The sequence below is a fragment of the Misgurnus anguillicaudatus genome, chromosome 23 (assembly GCF_027580225.2).
Source record: "Misgurnus anguillicaudatus chromosome 23, ASM2758022v2, whole genome shotgun sequence".
Classification (NCBI taxonomy): Eukaryota; Metazoa; Chordata; class Actinopteri; order Cypriniformes; family Cobitidae; genus Misgurnus; species Misgurnus anguillicaudatus.
The window spans coordinates 6,588,705-6,615,632 of NC_073359.2; the positions used below are offsets into that span (position 1 = coordinate 6,588,705).

General features: G+C 38.1%; 1 protein-coding gene across 1 annotated transcript; it reads right to left on the reverse strand.

The window, feature by feature from the left end:
* On the reverse strand, positions 1-26,203 carry smc3 (structural maintenance of chromosomes 3). The gene is made up of 29 exons (XM_073862280.1): positions 25,996-26,203; positions 25,360-25,435; positions 25,112-25,150; positions 24,924-24,991; positions 23,098-23,169; positions 22,927-23,006; positions 22,768-22,846; positions 22,529-22,646; positions 21,762-21,937; positions 21,500-21,580; positions 21,144-21,308; positions 19,957-20,078; positions 19,445-19,658; positions 16,602-16,705; positions 15,798-15,897; positions 15,105-15,265; positions 14,824-14,965; positions 14,078-14,228; positions 13,846-13,998; positions 13,373-13,524; positions 10,893-11,051; positions 9,135-9,242; positions 8,944-9,052; positions 7,059-7,306; positions 3,568-3,780; positions 3,050-3,235; positions 2,801-2,975; positions 752-858; positions 1-625 (listed from the first exon to the last, which is right to left on the reverse strand). The coding sequence occupies exons 1-29, from the start codon at positions 26,008-26,010 to the stop codon at positions 554-556; spliced, it is 3,645 nt and encodes a 1,214-aa protein (XP_073718381.1). The 5' UTR covers positions 26,011-26,203; the 3' UTR covers positions 1-553.
* Between the last annotated feature and the right edge of the window lie 725 nt (positions 26,204-26,928).

Sequence of the window (26,928 nt, forward strand, 5' to 3'; positions counted from 1 at the left end):
TAAAGGTCTTGCGGGTAACTTTATTGTCTTTTTAAGTAACAGAAAACACATTAAAGACGGACTACGTTTCACAATGACCTAAAATAATGTATGCAAAGTTACAGTCAACATAACAATGATAAAAACATTAACCTTGCCCGGAAAACATACAAAAGCGGACATTTTGGTATGGATTTAAAAAAGTAATCAATACGGTTCATATTAGTAGTGAAGGCCGTTTTGATGCAAACCCAAGCGTTCAGTCTCAACGAACTAGCTTTCTCTTATTTGGAAAAAGCGTGATCGAATATTCACGTCTACAATGTTTAAATAACTCGGGCTGAAGCAAACGTAAGCACAAACGGCACATTTAATCCAAACACTGAAAATTGCAAATGAGTGTTTATATTTGAAATGCATAAATCAACAGGGGTAAATATAAAATAATTGTAAAGAACAATTGGCGAAATTGATTTTTTTTGCATTCATTTAGACTTTTTAAAAAACGAAACAGTGCCAAAAAGGATGGAGAGAAGAAGAAACAACAATTGAACGAGGTGTGGGTAATTTTTTCTTAGCCATGAGTGGTGTCGTCCTCCACGAAGTCCTTCGCCTGCTCTGCCGTGATCACATCGATGTGACTCACCTAATGAAAACAAACACACAGTAAGATTGGTGACCTCATTCGTGTCGCTTTAGCTTCCATTTATAGCTCAGAGGAATTGCCTGAATTCGCTAATTAATTTGTGTGGAAGTGCTAATGATGGCTCGCCTTATTTCTGAATTTGACGCCGTAAAACTTATCGGCCGATTCCAGGAGCTCGGGTCTGAAGGTTGTGGTGATAAACTGAGCGTGTCCTGCCAGCTCAACAATCATGTCTTGAAAACAACAAAACATCATTTTAATAATAAAAATCACCAGTGTCTCCAAAAATGATTTTGTTCAAGACTGTGGACTCATTTTGTAGCCGTATTTAATTGTATTTGAATACATTAAACTGACGAACCAGCCTATAATTATAACAAGCTTATAATTAGTCAATTTTCTTAAAAAAAAAATCCAGATAATTTACTCAGCACCATGTCATCCAAAATTTTGATGTTTTTCTTTATTCAGTCGAGAAGAAATTGTTTTTTGAGAAAAACATTCCAGGATTTTTCTCATTTTAATGGACTTTAATGGGCCCCAACACGTAACAGTTTTAATGCAATTTAAAATGGCAATTTCAAAGGACTCTAAACGATCCCAAACGAGGCATAAGGGTCTTATCTAGCGAAACGATTGTCATTTTTGACAAAAATATGCACTTTTAAACCTCAACTTCTCGTATATCTCTGGTCATGTGACGCGACAGCACAACCTCACATAATACGTCATCACGTCAAGAGGTCACAGATGACGTTTGCGAAACTATGCCCCAGTGTGGAGAAAGAGGACCGTTCAGACGTTGTTGTATGTGGAATGATACTAATTAATGTCTTTGTGTCAGTTTATTGTTTAAAATGATCTGCAAATGTGCGTTTCATATATGTAACATGTGACCTTTCGACGGCATTGGACCGGAGATAGACGAAAAGTTGTGGTTTAAAAGTGCATATTTTTTTATTTTTCTTGTCAAAAATGACAATCGTTTCGCTAGACAAGACCCTTGTGCCTCGTTTGGGATCGTTTAGAGTCCTTTGAAACTGCAATTTGAAACTGCATTAGAGCTGTTAAGTGTTGGGGTCCATTAAAGGAATATTCCATTTTCTTAAAAGAAAAATCCAGATAATTTACTCACCACAATGTCATCCAAAATGTTGATGTCTTTCTTTGTTCAGTCGAGAAGAAATTATGTTTTTTGAGGAAAACATTGCAGGATTTTTCTCATTTTAATGGACTTTAATAGACACCAACAATTAATACTTAACTCAACACTTAACAGTTTTTTCAACGGAGTTTCAAAGGACTATAAACGATCCCAAACGAGGCATAAGGGTCTTGTCTGGCAAAACGATTGTCATTTTTGACCATGAAAATAACAAATATACACCTTTAAAGCACAACCTTTCGTTTAGGTCCGGTCCAGCGCGACCTAACGTAAATGCGCAGTGACGTAGGGAGGTCACGTGTTACATATATAAAACGCACAATTGCGGACCATTGTAAACAATAAACTGACACAAAGACATTAATTAGTATCAGTTGACACACAACAACGTCGGAACGGTCGTCTTTCACCACACTTGTAAACACTGGGGCGTCCTCTGTGACCTCTTGACGTGATGGCGTATTGCGTCGGGTCGCGCTAGCGCATGACGACCGGATCTGGACGAGAAGTTGTGCTTCAAAAGTGGATATTTGTTATTTTTATTGTCAAAAACGACAATCGTTTTGCCAGATAAGACCCTTGTGCCTTGTTTGGGATTGTTTGTAGTCCTTTGAAACTCCGTTGAAAAAAAACTGTTAAGTGTTGAGTGTTGGTGTCCACCAAAGTCCATCAAAATGAGAAAAATCCTGCAACGCCCCCCCCAAAAAACACAACTTCTCCTCGACCGAACAAAGAAAGACATCAACACCCTGGATGACATGGTGGTGAGCAAACCATCTGGATTCTTCTTTTAAGAAAATGGAATATTCCTTCAGAATGAAAAAAATCCTGGAATTTTTTCCTCAAAAAACATAATTTCTTCTCGACTGAACAAAGAAAGACATCAACATTTTGCTTTTGGATGACACGGTGGTGAGTAAATTATCTGGATTTTGGACTAATCCTTTAAGCAAATTTTCTCTCTTGAATCCAAAATACAATTTTCACATTAAATGTGTCTCTTAAAGTACCTGACACTGCTTTTCTGTGTTGAGCATCCAGAGCCTGGTCAATTTCATCAAACAGGTAGAACGGAGCAGGGTCGCATTTCTGGATGGCGAAGATGAGGGCCAGCGCGACCAGAGACTTCTGACCTCCAGACAACTGCTGCATCTCTCTCATTTCTCCCTGTTTACCTGTGAATGACACCCTGATGCCCACGCGAAGTTAGTGACTATGCACACAATTAATACGATTACTAAGATCATGTGTCATACTCTCACCCTGATGCCCACTCCTGTGAACTGGTCCACGCTGGGCACACTGCTCTGGGATGCTCTCTCGCTATCTGCCCCCTCCGCCTCGTCCTGTGACTGGCTGCCTTCAGCGTCTCCCTTCTTCATCACCAGTGTGGCTTTACCACCAGGCACCAGCTTCTGAAACACCTCGCTGAAATTTTTAGACACCTGCGAAACAGCAGAATATGAGATAAGCAATCCAGACAATGACAGAGCATCAGGAGGACACTTACATCAAATGCATGCAATAATTTCTTTATACACAGCTTTTGACTTATTATAAACTTAACTAAAATCATGAGAAAATACAACTGGAGTTTGACACAGAGACTTCTCGATTATTTATTTCACGCTAATCAACCATGTTTCAACATTTAACCCTTTGCACACGCTCCCTTAGTATGCATGTCAACAAAGTTACATTTTGATAAAAGTATAAATCTTAAATTTTCATTCTTGATAATATGGGATGTTTATTAATTCAGTAATGCATACTAGACCTGTTTAAAGGTGAGCTGTATGGCCTCATATTTGCGCAGCTCCAGTACGTTCATGAGCTCCATGATGGACTTGTAGCCTCGGTCTAACTCTTCCTGCCTCTTGATCAGCTTCTCCTTCTGCTCCGAGAAGTTGACAAACTGGTCCAGGGCTTTTTTATTCACGTGGCTGTATTTCTTGAGCTCCGTGTTACACTGTTCCAGCTTTCTGAATAACTGCAGAAACACAAAAGACAACACAACACAATCAGAAATACTAATAGGGTGCTTACAATCTCAAGCTTTATGTGAGATTAGAGAAAACATTATTCCATACGAAATTTTGTATCGTATTGTTACGAGATCACGCAAGATCACGAGATTTCCTTTGAGGGTGAAATGCTGTCTTGTGATATCAGCATAAAGTTAAGTTTGTGGCAAAGCCTTTCACAGTGAATGCATTCTAGTATGTCTTTTACGGCCTGCTTTGATGTTTGGCTTTTCAAAAATGTTCGTTGGGGAACTCAAAAGCTACATTCACATTATAAGCGACTATTAGTAGCAGAGCAACACGATTTCATTGATTTCAATGGAAGCTCGGCGGCATCCGGCAACTTGAGCGACAGTGACCATTGGCGGCTGGATGGGCGTTGAGAAAAGTTTAACTTTATGCAAATGATGATGAGCGACTTTCTGGAGCGACTTCCAATGAGAACGAAGCAGTGGAGTTCACGTCATCCGTCTCTCGTCAGTTACTGGAGTGGATGTTACTCATTTGTTTATGACAACTAGATTTTGAAACGCCTCTTTTGAAAGAGACAAGCGACACACAGCGACAAAGTCGCTTATAATGTGAATGTACCTAAAGTCTGAGACGTGTTGTGTTTGTCTTTTTAATGTCTGGATGTTCTTGCTCAAGAATTACAGTGGCTGTTATCATTTCTATTGTAAAGAATAAAGAAAGGATATATTACAAGGACAAATATACAAGAAAAATTACTAATATTTGGCCAAAAGTAAGCGTTTTCTCAATCTTAAGTGAAAGTAAAAACAACATTCACGAGTCCGCTGGCGCCCTCTAGCAGGCATTTGTTATAATACATAATGCTGGTTTTTATTAGTTATAGTATACTATTAGTTATAGTATATTAATGTTAATGTGTTTACATGGTTTTGATACTTTAATAATGATGATGATTCAATAACAATACGCGTGGCTCTGACATTTCTTTGCATTAGAGAGGTTGTTTGGAGCGCAGTGGTTTAAAGGGATAGTTCACCCAAAAATGAAAATAATTTAATACATAACACCGTTTTCAAACTTACAGCGTGCATCTTGCTCAGACTGTAAACGAAGCTCAAGAGCAAAAAAAAGTGGGGCGCACCAGATAACACGTCAGTCGCGTCACTGCAGTCATATGACTTCAGTCTCATACACGCGGTTCACAACAGAACCGGAAGAGATGACAATGCTGAATACAGTCGAAATTTTTGTTATTTTTGGACCACACAAAAGGCAATTCCCGCACACTATCTGCTTGCTGAAAATGTTTTTAATAATAGTTGCGTTGCAACGTTTCGATCGTACGATCTTCCTCAGGCAACTGAGATCGAAACGAGATCGAAACGTTGCAACGCAACTATTATTAAAAACATTTTCAGCAAGCAGATAGTGTGCGGGAATTGCCTTTTGTATATGTTACGAGACTTTTTGTCTTCTTATCCTACGCACCTATCTACTTCAGGTGTGCGACGCTCATTTTTTTGTTATTTTTGGACCAAAATGTATTTTTGATGCTTCAAGACACTCTAACTGACCCACTGATGTCACATGGATTACTTTGACGATGTTTATATTAACTTTCTGGACATGGACAGTATATCGTACATAGATTTTCAATGAAGGGTCAACAAGCTCTGAGGCTAAATCTAAAACATCTTAAACTGTGTTACGAAAATGAACGAGGTCTTACGAGTTTGGAACGACATGAGGGTGAGTCATTAAAGGTGCAGTGTGTAAATTTTAGAGGCATCTAGTGGTGAGGTTGCGAATTGCAACCAACGACTCAGTCCACTGCCCAACCCTAGCTTTTGAAATGCATAAAGAAGCTACGATAGCCACCACTGGACAAACATTTCATCGTCGGAGATAACTTAGTAAAAAAGTTTGTCCATTAAGGGCTTCTGTAGAAACATGGTGGCACAAAATGGCGACTTCCACATAAGGGGACCCTCAGTGTATGTAGATAAAAACATCCCACTCTAAGGTTATAAAAACATAACGGTTCATTTTAAAAGGTCTTTATACACAACTGATTATATAGTTTTGTATATTATTTTGCATTTCTTTCAAGAGATCCTTCTAAAAATTACACACTGCACCTTTAAATGACATTATTTTCATTTTTGAGCGAACTATCCCTTTAAAACAAGCAGGAATTGTTGAAGCGCCTTGAATGGCCTCAGTTTTAAGAAGGTTGCGGCCATGACAGTGTTGCCCTTGCTTCTATTAAGTGACTTGTCATAAATGAGTAAAACATTTACAAATAAATTAGTAAACTACGGCCCCGTCCCACGATACTATCGTGTATCGGCGATCTCACAGGCTGACGATAGGACGCTTTCAAAATGGGGCATATCGCCCAACACTAATGTAAAGCAACCAATCACAGATCGGCTTCCAGGCATTACAGAACAAGACACAAAAGTATACCGGAAATCTCAAACAATCTCAACAACTCAAAAACTTCTGAAATGTTTCCATTTATGCATCAGACATTCAGCCAACCTGAATGGATTGACATATGAGGCTGAGAGAGGGTTAAAGTAAACCCCCTACAAACCAGTTAAGAACCACTGATGTAGATGATGGCAAAATGTGATCGTAAAAAACCTTAAATCGAATGGTAACTTCCTAGAAGTACATGCTATAATAATCGCATAAGAAGATTTAAGATCAAAAACCAAAAGAGACACGATTCAACCTCCTTCCATGCGCTCAAGATCTCCAAGAGGTGGAGAAAAGCAAAAAAAGCAGGTATGGGGTAATGACAAGTGAGTCACCTGTGTGTAGGAGGTGTGTGACACAATAGAGCCACTGACTGGAGAGGTGGAGGAAAAGCAGAGAAAAGAAAATGAGAGCGATGTGGGAGGACTGCGAGACAACAGCGTGGCGTGAGAGATGAGAGGGAAGACTAAAGCCAGACATGAGGGGTGGAAACGAATCATCAAGGTACCTAGTCAATTCATAGCTTGTGTGATTATGTAATGCTCATTCATATCCTCATATGCACAAGGTCTTTTTACATAATGCACAAGAGATCATGGGGGACATTTTAATAAGCTGTGCCCTTCAACACTGTAAACTGGATAAGGTCATATCATGAAACTTATATGTCTTAATTTATTCTTTTGAAACCTGTAGACTTAACCTGAAGGTCACACTGAGGTAAATCGTGACATTTTAATCTAAGGAATGTAAATAGTGAAGACACTGCCTTTCAGAGGAGCCGTACCTGTTTTAGGGTGAGCGTCTGGTACTTCTCAAACGCCTCTTGCGGCAGGGAGCCCAGCTCACGGATCTTCTTCATGCATTCCTCTTTCTTTTTCAGCAACATGCCTTGCCTGTTGGTCATCTTTTCCAGCTCCTTGGTGTCATGGTTGATGGCATCGTTTTGCTCTTTCTCAATGTTCTTCCAACGCTCCATACTCTTTATGTGGTCCTTTATCTCCAGCTCCGTCTTATCGATGAGGGAGTCCAAATCTGAGCAATGAAAAAGTGACAGATAAACGGGTGATTCTCACGAAACCATTGAAACACCACGGCACTAATGATTTTAGCTTTAAAATGTGTAATATAGTAACATTAAAAAGCATCAGAATTAACACAATACTGTGTTCTACCTTGCACAATGTGTGATTTCAACACAAGAATTTATAATTGGAAATTTTATCTCATTTTCTGCTGAAATTCTCATTACCGCAATGTGTCCGGCTGTGTTTGAACATGCGTTATGTTGTAATTTAATCAAATTAACACAAAAATATTAAGAAAAAAAATAAATGGATGTTTTGCTAGACTACTTTAGATGACAGAAAAAATATTTACTGAATATTCATGTATAATAATAATAATGAAGAAAAATTAGGAAAATGATGTGTCCATGCTTGATGTTCTCATCCTCCGCAACACTTTTTGAGAACAGTTTAAGCACACATACAGAATTTTAATAAAGTTTGATTTTGAGTGACCAAGCACATGGACCAGTTACTTCAAGATGGCTACCAGGTAAGATCATTTTTTTACAGTTAATTTGAAATATTGTCTTGTCAGAATGCTTACACGACATTTTGATTATCATTACCGCAACAGATGCTTATTAAAAGTTAATTTAATAAATAGAAGAATAATACTTTGATTTTAAATTCATGTGCAGAATCTCAAAATTATGTTCTTTCAGCTTATTCATGTCATTTTGAAAATATGTCAGTGTTGATGTTTTCTGACTGTTGCGGTAATGAGATTTTTTAGGACTACTTTTTTAAATTATGTTACAAAAAGTGTTATATGATAAGTACAAGTTTTTATATTAATGTTCCCATTTACTCCAGACTTTGTTTTCCAATTTCTGGTGGGAAAAAAAGTCAATTTAAGCAATTTTTACATTTTCATGCTTGACATTTTTAAAACCAAGTTTTCGTGAGAATCACCCACATATGAATTGACAGACAGTACAGGGTATTTGTAAAATCATCCAAGAATACTCTGCGAAAAATATATAACCTTGATATCTTTAATACTGACTGAGTAAGGTCATGTCAAAGATTAAAATCATTATAAAATCAATGAGGAGTGAAATCAAACTTTAATGTTTCTAATCTCATTATTAAATTATGAGACTTTTAGACTGGATTTCACAGACAGGGTCACATTTTATAACTTTCACTTTGAGTTTTGCAAGTCACTGTATGTTTTAAAGGGGACATTTCACAAGACTTTTTTAGATGTTAAATAAATCTTTGGTTGCCCCAGAGTTTGTATGTGAAGCTTAAAATGGCCCATAGATCATTTATTATAGCATGTTAAAATTGGCACTTTGTAGGTGTGTGTTTTTTTAATGCACTAAATAGCAGTGCCATGCATATATATTATCCCCTTCTGACATCACAAGGGGAGACAAATTTCAAAGAGCTATTTTTTCACATGCTTGCAGAGAAGGGTTTACCAAAACTAAGTTGATCTTTAACACATTTTTTAGGTCGATAGAAGCACTGGGGACACAATTATAGCACTTAAATATGGAAAAGTCAGGTTTAAATGATATGTCCCCTTTAAAACTGCATGATAAAGGCACAATTTGATTGCTCATGCCATAATCTGGGTGTGTGGTCTCCACTCACCCTCAGATCGAGCCAATGTGTCTTTTATCCGTTTGTTGATGCCATCCAACTCTGAGGTTGTCGCCGTTAGCACAGTTCCTCCCTCAGTTTCTCTCAGTTCATTCAGTTCCTGCACAAAAACGGGACTTTTAATATAATGTAAACCCTTGCACAGACAATGAAAAAATCTAGAGAGTGTTCGGTTTTGTCACCTGTTCGACTTGGTCGAGTCGTTTGCGCAGGTTTTCGTTGAGGTACGTCTCCACCCTTGTCATGATTCCCTCCAGCTTAATTCTCTCATTCAGCAGCTGTCTGTTGTCCTACGGTAAAAATCAAAACCCACGTCAAAACACAAAGCTAATGCTTATCTGATATCGACCTCTGGTTTGAGGGCAGAAAGCCATATGGGTGATTCTCGCGAAATAAGACTTATGAGGTGTCATGAAACATTTTGATAAAAAAGTAAATGCTATCAAAATAAGAAGCATACAGTTACAAACATCTCTTCCTGTAATATTTTACACATGATTTCAAATGACATCATTCAAACCAATTTTGTTGTTTTTTCCACATTTAAGGGGAAAATTTCATTACTGCAACGTATCCATGACTGGATTTGGGTTCTTTGACATGGAAATACTTATAATAAAAAAACCTAAAAATAAAAAGCTTCAGTGCATGTGCAACATTTACAGTGAATAAATATGTGGTGTTTGGTGATCATTGGTAAATGTAGAGACAATAATAAGGAATATAAAAGTGTCCATGACCAATTTTCTCATCCTCCGCAACAATTTTCAATCATTGTTTTAAGCCCTGAAGGAACTAACATTTTCACACAAAAAAATTGTTGGAAGGGACATAATTGACTGTGACACTCAAGATGGCTACCAGGTAAGCAGTTTTTATTTTTTCTCTCCAGATAAAAGTTGAAATTTTGTTTGTCATAGTACCTAGACAACTTTTTAAGTTCTCATTACCGAAACATGAGTTTCTAAATGCATATATTTAATGTAATATGTTGCGGTAATGATAATTTTTGATAATGATAATCTAAAAAATTTAAATAATTCTATAGGAAATATTTTTTAAATCCTCTAAATATAATGGTTATAGTAAGTTCTATAGTAAGACCTTAATCTTATATGTTCAAAACAAATTGGCTTCAAGGGCTTTTAAAAAATATATATGATGCTGGAGACCTTCTAAATCTGGATTTCGTGAGAATCACCCATAAGTGCCAATTGGGTATTATGAAGGTAAGGCCTGAATGAACATCTGAAACTTATTTGTATATGCTAAAATGATAAATAAAAATAATAAAGAACCGTCCAAAGACAAATTAGCAAACCAAATTAAGCACAAAACAAAAATACCAAGGATAATGATTTAAAACAGATCCGTGTTCGTGTGTCGGGTCTGAAGGTGGTAATGAGCTACAGCTGTGCATCAGTATTAAATCTCCTACAGACTTTGCAGAGCTTTGGCTGACTAACACCTCTCAGATGCGAGTGTAGCCGCTGTACAGACATCACAACTGTGTCCTGGGAGTTTAACACCTACATCCTGCACTTATTATTATGTCCCACGCTGGAAAACTGCTTACCAAGACCATCACTGCTGAGCATAAAAGCCCAAGAACCACTTGAAATAAACTAAGACCTACATTTAGCCCTTTTATAAACTTATTCTAGCTGACAACCCACATAAACAAGAATCTGAAAAACATGTCAAGCAACCATATAAAAATCTAACCCTGGGCCTCAGCAGAGAGTAAACAAGACATCCTTGACCTGTGTGTTTTTTTACACAATGCTCTTTTGCTCTTTGATGCAAACTCACTGAATAGTTCTTACTTATTATAGCAGCTTGGATTACATATTTAAAAGTAAACCGGGGTGTTGGTGGGTTTGTGTCCCCCATTCCAGTTCAGTCCAGATGCCATTGGCTGATGTAATGTAGATTCATACCTGTTGTAGCTGCCTGATCTCGTCATTAAGATCATCCACCCTGCGCTGGTCTTCCAGACTGAGCTGAGAGAGCAGGTCTGTTCCCAGTTCAGCCTTCAAAGACTCACGCGTGCTTTCCATAGCGTGGAGACTGGCCTCCAAACTCTGAAGACTGCGTTGCTGTCAAACACACATGAGAAAGAAACTATGGGCTATCTTTCATAGTTATTTGAAATAATATTTGTGACACTGGACCATATAACCAGTCCTAAACAGTAATATCCAACAATACATTGTATGGGTCAAAATTATCTTTTTTTCATGTTAAAAAATTATTAGGATATTAAGTAAAGATCATGTTCTATGAAGATATTTTGTAAATATATCAAAACTTTATTTTTGTGAGTGGATAGAGTTGCTAAGGACTTTTTTGCACCCTCAGATTGCAGATTTTCAAATATTGTCCTATCCTAACAAACCATATATCAATAAAAACATAAATGGCTAAAATGGATACATAAATGGAATCAATTAGGGATGTTAACAGTTAATCGATATTTGATTAATTGTGGATAATAATTAAATCGATAAAACTTGACGATGGTCTGAAAAGCAAGGTCATGCATGTGTGTGTGCAGCGCCTGCGCAAAGCACATACAGCAGGACAAAAAAAATGAAGCGAGCGCGCAGGAGTTAAACTACCGATGCTCTATGCCAAGCACACACCTGGACTTTTTAACAGCATGCGAGACAAGGCTGTCTGCCAACACAACGAAATGGCATCAGCAGTGGATCTGATCATGCTCGATATAGAAAATGCAAATACGGTTAGCCTACGGAAAGCAAAGACCCACTTCTAGAGAACCGTGCAAGTTTAGCATAAAAACGCTTTTTCAGCGTGCGGCCCCCCTTGTGTACGGTGCATTCTTTCGCGGCCCCCCAAAGAAAATTTGTGACAAAAAACTGTTCTAAAACTCGACATTTTAATTAAAAAAAACATTAAATTATACAAAAAAGTAGTGCTTTTGGTTAGTAGCCTTATTTGTTTAGGTTTAATTACACAGAATTCACGATAATTTAATGTATTTCATAAAATGTCATAAAACTGGGGCCCCCCTGGCACCATCTCGCGGCCCCCCTGGGGGCCCCGACCCCCAGTTTGAAAACCACTGTTCTAATGAAAGGTTGCAATCTCCTAATATAAGCATCTTTGCCGAAAGTGCGCCGCAGGTCCAAGCTGGAATTGACGATGGAAAAAGTGCCCTTTGTATGCTTCTTGGATATAATTACAACAGTGTTTCAATGACACGAAAAGTGAGGTGAACAACTAGAAAAATAACACTTGATGATAATAAAACCTTTATTATGACAGGTCACGGACGCATGGATTTACAAAAACCCCAGGTATGTCCTTGCATTGAGCTTTGTTGTGATCAGTGTTGGGGGTAACGCATTACAAGTAACTTGAGTTACGTAATAATATTACTTTTCTGAAGTAACGAGTAAAGTAACACATTACTTTTTAAATGTACACATTAATATTTGAGTTACTTTTTCAAAAAAGTAACTCAAGTTACTTTTTTAGTTTAATTAATTTGATTAAAAAATATGTACTGAATTGAACTTAACGTATGCACTCTCTGTGCCTGTGTGGAAACAGTTTGAGTCAGAAACTGAGATGGCAGGCCAGAGCTAAACATTTTTGTGATGAAATATGCAATTTCTGAATGCAGAACTTTTCAGTCATAAAAAACACCTGCAAGGCCTGAAAGAGATCAAGCTTTAGCCAAGAAAAAGTAACGCAAAAGTAACTAAAAGTAACGTAAGCATTACTTTCCATGAAAAGTAACTAAGTAAGGCAATTAGTTACTTTTTTTGGGAGTAACTTAATATTGTAATGCATTACTTTTAAAAGTTACTTTCCCCAACACTGGTTGTGATCATGGCTAGATTAACTTCTGCGCGATCGCTTCATTTTTTTCTCCTGCTGTATGTGTTTTGAGCAGGCGTCGCATACACGTGCATGACCTTGCTTATGCGACCAACGTTAAGTTTTATCGATTTAAAGGCGGGGTCTATGATCTCTGAAAGCCAATGTTGACATGTGAAATCACCTAAACAAACACGCCCCTACCCCAATAGAATCTGGATCTTCATTTGAAAGATCCGCCCCACACAAGCAACCCAGGCAACGATGTCAGTTAGTAGACACGCACCTTAGTGCTGATTGGCTACTAGTGTGTTTTGGTAGTTGGCCCGACTCCCTTTTCCAAAGTGTTTTACAAAAATCATGGACCCCGCCTTTAATTATTATCAACAATCGATTAATTGTTAACATCCCTAACCACAAGTATACATATTTCCTGAACTTAAAATAGTATTACTTGTAAAAATTAGCATTAGCTATTTGCAATCTTGTACTTTATATATCAGCAACAATAAGATTTACATCAGTCAAGCTTTAATCTATAGCATAAAGATCTATATGTGATGTGTGTTACCTTAGGCATGAAGGTTTTCTCCGACTGCTGTCTCTTTTCCTTCAGCATCTTCATCTCTGACAGTATGCTGTCTCGAGATGCCTTGAACTTCCTCTGCTGAGTCTCGATCTGCTGCATCTGATTCATCAGCTGGTCGATTTCATTATTGATACGTGATGAACGGAGTTAAAGAACAAACACTGTAAGGCTGTAAAACCCAGTCATTATTCCCCCTCATTCTCAAAGATGTGGTACCAAACTTTAAAAAATATAGAAGTATTCAAGCTTTCTTTTAAAGGCTGGAAGAATACCAATAAGCTCAAATACGTCACAGGCTTGTGGTCCTTTATAGTCAAGAGCCGAGATGCTGGGTATGTCATGATTTTTGTTCTGAATTAGTCGCAGTACAAAATGACAATGCTAATCACTTGAGATGAATAAAGGATTCAAACCTAATTTGCACATCATTTGAAACTGTCACATGAGAAGGATATGTTCAATGTTTCTCCGAAGGTTTTCATTGAGTTTTGCCTCCAGTTCTCCAAGCTCCTCCTCAGCTTTCCTCATGTCCTTCTGCAGCTCCAAACGGGATTTACGCGTGTCGTAGTATCCACCTGTCAGAGCACCACGATGACTCACCTGATCACCTGCGCAAACAGACCAAAACAACATTAAGTAAAAATAAACTGTAGTTTTAATAATATATCAAATAAGTAGTTTGTTTACCCTCCAGTGTGATGCAGTCCATAGTGAATGCTCTGGCGAGCTGTGTGGACACTTCCATACTGCGACAGATCAGCGTTTTGCCAAACACGTGTTTAAAAGCCTTGTCGAAGTTCTGACTGTAGCGAAGCTTACTGATCATGGGAATAGCATCCTATCGCAATCACATGAATTTGAGAAAATATATGCAAAAATTTCAACTTGATACCGCTTAGGTTAAAGAAAAAAATAAGAAAATGAGTAAAAAAAACATAGTAGGACTTTAACAGAATGAAAATTGTGAAAAGTGGGCTTTCCATATGAAACTGGATCTAAATGTAAGTTTGTAGTGGACCCTCAATAAAACTAATACAGCAATTTTGAGGAGGCTTTTGGCTGGAACATGAAGGCTACAGGTTATATTCACACTTGGGAGCATATTAACGTATCCTAATAGTGATGTCCTATAATGGTACATTCACACAGGGCGTAAGCGTTGACGCTTCCCATTCACTTTTAATGGGTGATGTCATACGTTGCCGAACTGAATTGTGGATCCGAAGTTGAACCTTTCCAAGCGGCAATGCGTTCTTCAGCCAATCAGATCGCTTTATGCAAATAACCTAGACAGAGCCAGCCAGCATGTGTTGCGGCCACTGTGATTGGCTGTTGGCCACACTTCAGACAAGCCTTCCATCAAGCGTTAACGTTTACGCCAAGTGTGAATGCACCGTGAGTTTTATATTTAAGTGAACATGCATCCAGCTTACATTAGTCTCGGGGTAAGCAGTGTCCCTGACGTCCAGTTTGCTGAGGGGCAGGAATGTGACCTCACCGGGCAAATTCATTTTATTAAACTCCATGAGAATCTTGGTGCTCACTTCATCCGTCTCCACAATATGATAAAACAGCCTGAAAAACACAGCAATTTAAGTTGTAAAAAATATTTTGGAGCATTTGGCCGACGTGACTTACGATGCATTTAAGGTATGCATTTATCATTGTGCGTTCCCTGGAAATCGAGGATGCAGAAATAAAATGCGAGTCTGACCTTGTGCCAGCGGTCACCTCCACGCAGGTGTAGAAGGCCGGTTCACACTCGAAGTTATTCATGACTATGCCGTGATAACCGTTGATGACGTGCTGGTTGATGCCTTTCCGGCGGAAATGCTCCAGTACTTTATTAATGCTGTCGATACCATTCAAAATAGCCTGAAGGAAAAACAAAAACATGATATTGTTTACGCTGGCATTACGAGTCAAGATGACTTTTCGATGATGCAACCTTATGTAATACCATAGCACACGTGTGTGCAAACTAAGTTATACATATTTATGTCATTGTAATGTAGGATGAGTCTCTATATTTAGTAACTGACTCATAGGCTATGATCCAGCAGCCAAGATAAGCCAAATTTAGCAGAGACTGTTCATGTTTCAGCTCAAACTTGCTTGACATACGTAGGCAGGCATTTATATGACTTTAAATAAATAAGGTTTTCACAAATCTCTTAATAAAAGTAAAAAGTTTGATTTCAATCTTTGACATGAACTTACTCCGTCAATATGTTATTTACATTATGTAAAATAAATAGTAACTGGGTTTCACAGGCAGGTTCACATTTTCTCTTTTAAGCAAACAGTGTCCAGCATAGTACCACAAAAATATAAGAAAGTAAAACGAGTCAATTTATTTTTTAGTTAGTTGAATCTTGTAACTGGCACAGGTCTGTGTGCGTCTAACCTTTCCGGTGGCTGCCCGCAGTAGTTGTTGTTTCTTCTCCAGTTCTTCACGTTTGGCTGCCAACGCTTGCTGTTCTGCGTTCTCCTCTCTCCACAGGTAGCTGCAGAAGGAGGGGAACAGACACACCCATCAGTCCTGGACCACAAACACCACTCAGCACGAGAATCTATAGCCTAACAGTAAAGCCTCGTCCTACTATGAAACCTATGGCTTTGGGATTATTAATAAATAAAATGACAGGTGAGGAAAGGTGTGTTCATAAGCGCGAAAAGAAGAGGACCATGGGAGTTCGAGGGAACTCAGGCTGCGTCACTGCGTTGACACTTTGGGGACGCCTCCAGGGGTAAGTGCGTCAGAATGTGTATATACAAATTCAACCAATGGTAAGGCTTAAAGGCAAAAACAGGGTGACACGGGGAAGTATATTGCTATCTGAAATATTGCCAAGGATGGCGTTACAGGGACGCAGGATGTATGGCAAGGGAGACGCAGTGTCTCGTTCCCTTCTTAGGGAACAACAGTTACATGCGTAACCAGAGACGTTTTCATGTGTCAAACACAACTATGCAAAAAAGCATTTTGGTATGAATCAACATTCACATACAGAAGATATAAGCATTTAAAGTGAACAGTTTAGCACGTGTGCTTTACAAGTCTAGATTCAAGCACTTCCAATGACCTGCATCTATGTATGTATATTTTCAAAAACTTCCCAGGGCCTTGAATTTTTTCCCCCAGATTCACAAACTTTCAAGGATTTCAAGGACCCGTGGGAACCCTGAACGCAAGGCATGAGTATCTTACTTTCTCTCGCTCTGAAGTTCGTCCTTTCGGTTCTTCACTTCGTAATATTTTTTGTCAAGCTCCTCCACACGGGTCTTCACCTCGTTCAGGTCCTGGTCAAGTTTCTACAGGCAAAAAATTAAATTCTGATGTTTAGATAGGCAGAACAGATGCAACACAAACACTGTGTTATATAACGTCTCAGAGCCCATCTAATTTAAACCTGCCACCCACACAACTGTGAAAAAAAGGTGTTAAATAAAAAGTTACTAGATTTAGCTTGTATAACCAGAAATCCGCACTGTGATTTACAGGTTTAATTCTGTCCCTCTCATTGCTTAAAATATGGTGTGGGATTGGATCACTTTATAAGTTAAAGGGGACATATCAAGAAAATCAGACTTTTTCCCCATGTTTAAGTGCTATAATTGGGTCCCCAGTGCTTCTATCAACCTCAAAAATGTGAAAGATCAACCCAGTAACTTAGTTTTGGTAAACCATTCTCTATAAGCATTTGGAAAAAAATAGGTCATTAAAATTTGGCTACCCCTGAGATGTCAGAGGGAGATAATACCTCCCCTTAATCTGCACTATCCAACCACGAAACTGGCATTTAGTGTAGAGTAGAGATCGACCGATATATCTGTTTTCCGATATTTTCCCCGATATTTGAGCATTTTCCGATGATCGGATATCGGGTTTACCGATAAACGAGAGAATTGCGCGCTGGACGCATCTGAGGAGAGGAGCTCACAGCAGCAGCAGCGTGCACAGCAAATACGACGGCGGAGTAACGCGACTTCATTAAAAGGACTTTGAGTATACTTACTTTGCATATGAGGCATTTATAACACATCTTATTTGTGCATTAATGTATGTTATGTTAAATAAGGTTGATATATTAAAAGCAATGTATGCAGTTTGTCCAAGAATAGAGACGAACTCACAAAATCACGTGCTGTTCACTTACCGGGGTTGAAGGCTGAAGCTTTTAACAAGATTTACACTAAGTTATATTAAAATTTACCAGATAAACATTATTTTGCTAAAATATCGATATAAATGTCTGTGGATATTAATTAATTATTTATTACCTCCGCAAGCGGTCACAGTTTGATACAGTTAATGCGTGAGTAAATGCATAGATAACAGCGCTGTCAACAGCCATTTCATAAGCTATAACAACAAAATATTAATTATTCTGACATCAAATAACATTACCAGTTAAGAAATTCAGTGATATATAAGCCGTTTTGTTTGTTACTTTCCTGAATGTAGTATTTCAGTCAGTGATATTATTTGTAAAACCTCTTTGCTAACTACTTGTTTTACTGCTGAAGGCTACATGTTGCTGGTCAAAACAACCATATTATTCCAAAAAAGGCACTTAATCCACCTGTTTTACTCTATAAACTATGTATAACAAGCAGCCAACTCCGCTATAGTTTTCTCTCTCTCCCGCCGCCAACCGCAGCGCGACCTTTGGATCAGTCCATTTCTGACGAAATGATAGGGGTGTTTGGAATGGTCCATGTATTGGGAATATAGTTTCTACATTATTCATTAAATTAATATTATTCTTCACTCTTTCAGACCCCTCTATTTATTACTTTGTATGCAAAGAGGGAGTGATTGTGATGATGATTATTATTATTATAAGGGTTTGTTCAGTTCAGTAGTGTTGTAGTAATTATTATGTCAAAAACAGAAGTATAACAGTAAATAAAAATCGGTTCAGCATATCGGTTATCGGGCACATAAGCATCCAAATATTTGTTATTCGCATCGGTTTAAAAAAATGAGTATCGGTCGATCTCCAGTGTAGAGATCAACTCATTTGCATTTTAAAGGACACACCCAATAACGCCACATTTTGCTCACACCTACAAAGTGTCAATTTTAACATTATAATAAATTATCTATGGGGTATTTTGAGAAAAAAACTTCACATACGTACTCTGGGGACAACAAGATTTATTTAACATCTTAAAGTCTGCACTTTTAATAGCACTTTTAATTAAATTTCTTCCCGGATTGGCCCAAATGTTCCCTATCAATCATTTCCCCAGTACCTCATATTTGAATAGGAAAGTTGCAGTATGCTTCATCAATACAGAAAAATCTCACGTTTTAGCATTTAAAAAAAAAAAGCTTATTTTCCAGCTCCCCTAAAGTTAAACATTTGATTTTCACCGTTTTGGAATCCATTCACCTGATCACTTTTAGCATAGCTTGGCACAATCCGTTGAATCTGATAAGACCATTAGCATTGCGCTAAAAAATAACCAAGGAGTTTCTATATTTTTTCTATTTAAAACTTGACTCTTCTGTAGTTATGCGTGACCTAAGACCGACGGAAAATTAAAAGTTGTGATTTTCTAGGCAGAAAATCTCATTCTGGCGTAATACTCTCATTCTGGCGTAATAATCAAGGACTTTGCTGTCGTAACATGGCTGCAGGAGGCGCATTGATATTACGCAGCAGCCAAAAATAGTCCCCTTGGTAACTTTCAATAGCAGGGGACTATTTTCGGGCACTGCGTTATATCATTGTGCCTGCTACAGAAGAGTCAAGTTTTAAATACTCTTTGGTTACTTTTAAGCGTGATGCTAATGGTCTAATCAGATTCAATTGATTATGCTAAGCTATGTTAAAAGTGGTACCGCCAGACCCTGAGATCGGCTGAATGAATTCCTAAACAGTAAAAATCAAATGTTTAACTCTAGAGGCGCTGGAAAATTAGCATATTTTCAAAAAAAAAGGGGAGTGTCCCTTTAAGCATTTATTGTTGAAAAGCATGCCAATCTTTCTCTGCGTGAATGAATGCCAGCATCAGTAAACAACAGATCATGATCCTCCTTACGTTATACTGCTCCAGGTTTTTCTCTTTATTGGCCTCTGTGTCCTCTAGGTCTTTGTTGATGGCGGCGATCTGCCGTTTTTTGTCATTGATGGCCTGATCCAGAGACTTTAGCTCCTTCTTGATCCATTTGTCTCTCTCCTCTTTGGAGGTGAACTGGCTGCCTCGCCCCTGTTTGGCGTATAGGTCTGTACGCTCCTGCGTGGCCTGAGCCAGTCTGAAAGAGTAAAACACATACATGGATAAACACCAGAAAAAAATACTGTTGTTTAATTCAGTACTGTAGCTTTCAGTCCATAGCTTTGCATTTACCCCAATGCATACAGATTTACAGTGCATTTACTCTAACCTATGACCATTGCGTAATGTTTTACCAACTTATCTATGGGAACACTCGTCAAATTACTTGCTATTTGATATTGTACTCACTATGCATATAAAATGTCAAATTTATCTTTTTCAATAAATAACATTTTATTTTTGAAAAATTGGGACTAATCATTTGGAGGGTTTACCGGGCGATTCCCCTCTCCTCTTTCTCTTTCACGGTGTTAAATTTGGGTTCCGTTTCCTGTAGCTCCTTCTGTTTTTCCTCAATCTTCTCCAAAAGTTTCTGGCGCTCCTTTAGCAGGCGTTTCTATTGGAGAGAAACATAAGAGTTTTATTTACAATTAGATACAGAGTGTTTTTTTTAGGGGGGAACGCCAAATCACATGAAGGTGCATGAGTAAGTGTTCATATAAGTGTTATATTCTACGTTATAAGTGTAACAAAGGGGATCTCCATCTGAGCAAACCTACATCAATCAAAAGGGCAAATGACACATTTCAGCCTCTCCTCCGTAGGAAAACACACACACACATTTGGCCAGGTAAGGCTAATCCTTCTTTAAGCCAAGCTGAAAAGCAGGAGGGTGACCAAAAGTGTGCATTTCACACATACAAGCAGTGTATGTGTGTGTTTGTGTCTGGCTGTAAGCCCAGGGCGGAGCGAGTGTGTATAGTCAGTGACGCAGACGGGGACACTGCGGACCCTCTGTTCACCAGTGCTTGCCAGGATGTCCTGTAGGTCTCTGGACCACGACAATGTACTTAGGAGTGTGTTTGCATGTTTGTATATGATTCGTGTATAAGCTAGCATTTCAATTTATGTGCAAAAATAAACTCAGCAAGAGGTGTATGGCTAGTACCTACCGGTTTTCAGATGCACACTGACTTTATCTTTAACTTGGTCTTTCATGTGGGTAAATAATAAATATGTATTATTATTAAATCTTAAATAATCTTGCACCCTGAAGTCTATTTATGAAGGCCCAGGCAAAAAACAGGGCTTTATGTTAACACCTGTAAACAACTACTGTTGCTAAATAAGAGGTATCACAGTTGTATTTAGTGCTAATCTATGCTGTTTTGAGTTGATGGTGTTTTATTAAGACGTCACGATCATGGTTTCATCAGTTTTCACAAACTCACCTTGTTTATGTAGAATAAACTAAATTATATTGACGGCTGGACTGCAACTGATCCGATATAAAAAAAAATAAGAACAACATGTACATCCAAAATGTACACAAATCAATTTCATACCAAAACTTGACTTCTAAAAATGTTTTTTAGTGTACACTCAAGTAATGCTTTCTCTAATTGTGTGTGTTGACTGCATATGTGTGCATGTAGCGCATGCATGTGTCTGAGTGTCGTACCCTCTGTTCGCTGTTTCCTGCCAGCTCATCCTGCAGATCTTTGGCTTTGAGCTCCAGTTTGGTCCTCTGTTTGATCTGCTCCTGTCGTTCGGCACTCAGCTGTTCCTTCTCCTCCTTCATGGCGGAGATGCGAGCCTTCAGCTCCCTCACAACACGCTCCGTCTCCTACAGGGATGCATAGAGAGAGGTTAGATAACAAGAGCTGATAGAGATGTGTGACGTATGTGAGAATGTACGTGTAACGTGTCCAAGAATTTGCATCCAATAGCTTAATTTAAAGAGAACACGAAAAGTAAACTCAACCTTTTCATTGGATCAATTTGATGGTTTCAAGTATATACAGTGCCACAGTTTACCTCCACTTTGTCTCTGGCGTCTTGCTGTGCATCTCGCAGTTGTCTAGATTTGTCTCCACAGGTCTCTCTCTTACTGGATAACTAGAGGAGGGCATCACATCATCACTGACACATACCATCACCTTAAAACCATTTACACATCAACAACAAATCTAGATGCTTCACGTTACACAGTGCCGCATACTGATGTATTCTCTATTACTTGTGTATTCTCTAAATAGACTCCGTGAACATGATGACAGGTACAAGGAATAACGTGTACCTCATCCAACTTGGCCCGGGTCTCGTTCAGCTCCTGGTTGTAGATGGTGTACTCCAGAGCTCTTCTCATTTTGTCCCACTTTTGGTACTGCGCCAGTTCCTCTTTTTCATCCTCCAGAGTATGAAGACGCTCCTCGATGTACTTTAGCAACTCATTAATCTTCTCTCTCTTACCCTCTGCACAAACAGAAACAAACAAGCTGTTACCAACCTCTGATTAGAAGCCATCTTCAGGCTATAAACTACAGCAGTGCACTTTCAATCACAGCTGTCATACTTAACTCTGCCTTGTGTACCTACCACGAAACTTGAATCTAATTTTGTGTTACTTTAAGGAAACTGACATGGGTTTATAAAGACATGAGGATGAGTAAAGACAGCCCTGTGGCAAAAACAATATATTGCGACAAAGTTGAATATATGCAAGACCACTTTTTTAACAAACCTGGTAAAGAAGAACAATACCAACAAATACCAAGAGACAATTAAATAAAGCATAATTAAATAGGCTTTATGGCCAGCTGCACTACTTCCTGAACTTCAGCCAGCTCCTTGTTTCCTGTCTGCCATTATTGGACAAACGGATTAATCCAGGTGTGCCTGACATCAGTAGTCACAACAACCATAATCAGGCACACCTGGATTAATCAGTTTGTCCAATAATGGCAGACCGGAAACAAGGAGCTGGCTGAAGTTCAGGAAGTAGTGCAGCTGGCCATAAAGCCTATTATTTAAAATATATAAATAGTTTTTAGAGTGTAACCCTACCGGTTTCCTTCATGAGCGAGATGCTTTCCTCTTTACGTTCATCGTAGACTCTTGTGCCGGCCACCTCTCGTAGCAGCTTCAGACGCTGAGAGTCAGGCGCAGTCGCCATCTGATTGATCTACATTCACATTTGACAAATTCATGAAATGGGATATCAATGAATGATCAACTAAGCATTAGCACAAGCATTCTTGCTTGTAAATTCATTAATGTTAATGCAAAACATGTCATAATTTTACCTTTCCCTGCTTTACGATGTAATATGGGTTACTGCGAGAAAAACCAGCGCTCTCCAACAGATTCATCACATCATTTTTACTGAAACGCATACAGAAACATTAAATTACAAATCTGATCATTAGATTTTGTAACGTTTATTTTGAAAGAACCGAACGTACGTGACCATCTTCTTGTCTAGAAAGTACTGGTCTTTCTTCGCACCGATGACACGCCGCAGAGACACTTCCTCTTTATCAATCTAAAAGCAAACATGATCATGTTATTCATCTTCATTTACTGTAGATTTGATAGACATACGATGACAAATCTCCCATATGGAAATGTATTACCGGTAGCCTGTTGTCAGAGTTGTCAAATATAATTTCCACAAAGGCTGAAATGACTCGTGGGCCAGTTCCTTCCTGAAAATAAGACCAAAGTACATTGTTTAGCATGGCTAAAAACAATCATTACGGGGCGGTTTCCTGGACAGGGTTTAGATTCATCCAGCACTAGACTTTAGGGGTGGGTCGATGACACTTTTTCTAGTACCGATCCGACTTCGATACCTGAATTCTGAGTTTAGTCCGATCGATCCCGAATCATAATGTCCTTTCTGTGCAGGATAATGTGCTTTAACCATCTTCTGACCAATCTTGTATATACTAGTGAATGCTAGCACGTAGTGAATTGCATTTCTCCAATGGAGATTTTAATCAGATGTTAAAAAACTGTTATTGTGTGTGTGTGTGTGTGTGTTTATGTGTATATGATGCGTTTAATTCACCGCTACTCCGCGACCATCAGGCCATTCAGTTTTTGTGACCTTAAATATCTTCATATATGTGTTTGTTTTTCACATAAAGCTGTCGAATATATAGACGGTTTCATCGGACGCATGTGCGGTGACGCGATTGCGCTTCTTGTCAAAACTTTACTTCCGGTTTCTGTTTGTTTAATGGTCTGAATAGTGTCTAAACTAAACTCTTGAACAAATACCTTGTCCAAAACAACAAATGGTTTGGTTTCCTAGGTAATCTACATGTTTTTTATTTTGCTTGTTTATAAATAAACTACTTTAAAAAGGACTTTGTTGTTATTTATTCTTAGCGTAATTCACCGGAAGTTACGTGATGATCACGAAAGCTGTTTGTTTATGTTGTTACTGCCGAAACCGTCTATAGGGAATACTATGAAAGTAGTTTATGAAATTGTTTGTGATGCTTTTATAATAGTCTGACCTTTCTAAAGCATAACAGAAACAACCATGAGTAGGGCACAGTATCGGATTTGGATCGGCAAAAAGGTCCAGATCAGCCCGATACGGATCCCTAGTTATATAAGAACATTTAAGTAGTTTTTACAAACAAACCTTACAAAAACAATACTGGTGTGCATCTTGAGACAAAACAACGGCACTGATATTGGTTATGATATGTCAGTAAAAGGTGTTATTAATTTAAGGCACCTCAAACATGCATTTTACTGTCGGTTCACACCAGACGCGTTTGAGGCGTCAAATTAGCGTCTACCGCGCATAGTTGGATGCTTGAACATTTTAAGTGTACTCGCTTCATTTGCACATGAAATTCTAGTCATCCAGACATTCACGTGGAAATTTGTGTCATGGGAGGGGCTTCTGCGACTCCGCTCACTTCCTGTAATCACGTCATTACTAGAGCAAGTTCCTGATTGATTACCGCAACGCGTTTTTCCACAAAGTTCCAATTTTTAAACTTGTGCGTTTCCCACACTACACGCTCCAGATGCGCGTCAACGCGTCTTTACATTGAAATCACTCGCGCTTGACGCCTCTACCGCGGCTGGTGTGAATGCAGCATTAGTCTGGGAATATGATAAGCCCTGTCCGGGAAACCTCCCTTCATGTATAAATGTGGACAAAAAGTCAGTGTGTACAGGTAGACTACCCAACCCAATATGCCATCAAAACCATTGACAAAAATCTAAATGAAATGCTTGTAAACATGCCACTCATTAATCATTGCGGTAATATCAAACTACTTCAGTAAACATTTCCATTCATAGTGATTAGAAACTAGTGATAAGCATCCATGCAATATTAAAACATACAAAATAAACAACAAGTTTCAAGGGGATCAGCAATAACTGATATGGAGCTAGATGGTTCGACAATTTTCAATGTTAGTTAACTCACGTGAAGAAGAGCAAGACGTTGCTCCGGTCGAAGGTGGCTGAACTCATCACTGAGTACAAACTGGATGGCTGGAGGAGACAAATAAGCTTTACTCACAATGATTATAGCTTCAGTTATAATAAAACTCACTTAAACTACTTACAATGCATACATTTATATCATCATGCATAAACACAAGTTATACTTGCCATAGAAGAAGTTACTCTTCCCTGAGCCATTTCTTCCAACTGGAAAAAATTAAAGCACAGTTTAAAGCAAAGAGAATACAACCTGTTGCACAAAGTAACACCTGTTGATCTGGATAAAAGTAAAAATATGCAAATAAATTCAAATCCAAAAAATATGATCTTGTCCTGCAAGTCTTAAGCACTAAAGCTTGCAAGAAAACTTGATAGTGTAACTGCAATACATCATAAAATGAGTGGGACAGTCTCACCTATAACATTGTGTTTGGAGCTGAAGGGGTCAACCACAGTTTGATCTCTGTAGCTGCGAAACCCCTGAATAATAACCTGAAATATAATGCAATGTTAATGTTATCATTTTTCGTAATGTGTCATATTTTAACACAAACACCTAACAATTAGTTTCATCAAATTATACAGCATACAGACAAAAATTCACCATAAGAACCTAAAACATAAAACCTATGAAAAACAATGTGTGTATTACGTATACACATATGTAAACTAATAATCACTTGCAGTTTATGCATTTACATAAACTATAAACATTTTTCTGCTAATCGATTTCCAGCTCACATCCAGCAAGCAAGCAGCAGAAAATAAAAACAAAATTTAGTCATAAATGAGTAATATGAAGGTAACAAACATGTTTCTTAGAGTTGTTTTGATGCTTTCTTCTGACAGCTGATGCCGATGCTAATGCTAAAGCTAGCTTCATTTGAGGCCAAGTACTCAGCAAAACTTACAACTTAACGTTACTGTCTTACTGAATTTCTAAATGAATGCCTTTAGTGCACAATTAAATGCTAAATACTTAAATTCGCTTTACAACGCGTTTCTGAAACATTACATTTCATTTTAATGCAGCGCGTGCATCATTCACTCACCTGTTTAATGTACATTGCGGGATATGCACAACTCTCCTCAGAGCCAGCCGGATAAAACTAAATGAAATACCCTCCTCCTCAAAGAGAAGAAGGGCTCAAATAAAACTAAAAATGTCTGCACGGTGGATAAATACGAGTTTTTTTTACTCTAGTGTAGCATCAAATTTAGTTTTCCCTCCCCTCGAGAAAACAGAAACACAGTCAAAATGGCGACAGAGGCGGGACAGACGGACGAGTCTATTTGAGAATGTGGGGGTTCGTGTAATTATTTTATATGATAAAGGTTTAAATAGATGGCAAATCCATCGTCAGTATATTACATTATCAAACAATACGGTATTTATTTAAATTATTAAGGATTAAATTAAATGTGTATATTCAAATGACTTTACCATATATTTTCTTTATGGGCACTACCCCTATTTTGCAAAGTTAGTCCAATCCATCGAGGTAGAGATTGGGCGCCAAGACCGACGGTCGGTGACGGTGTGGCGGTGCAAAATATCTCTAAATAATGATTATGTGTGATTTTAAATTATCATTCCCTGTCTTGCATGTTTTTCCTTTTTAATTTAATGTACTATGCAAGTGTTATGGCAGTATTATAATAAGTATTGTAATTATATAAATTCCTTGCAGTTAATATAAATACCATAAAAAACATGGTTGACCCTTACAAAAAAGTCCTACGGGAATCCTGTACGACAAAAAAACCCTAAAGGACAGTGATTTATTATATAGGCCTGTAAGCATGTCCTGTGTGATTGTACTTCATCACTAGTCCTGTAGGAGTCATACATGACAAACATGCAGGACACTACAGTGACATTTTATTCTTGGATTTTAATTAAACATAATTACATAATAATTGAACATAACTTTTAAAAATTTTGATGAGTGTATTATTATAATGGTGCTGGGGAACCATTTAAG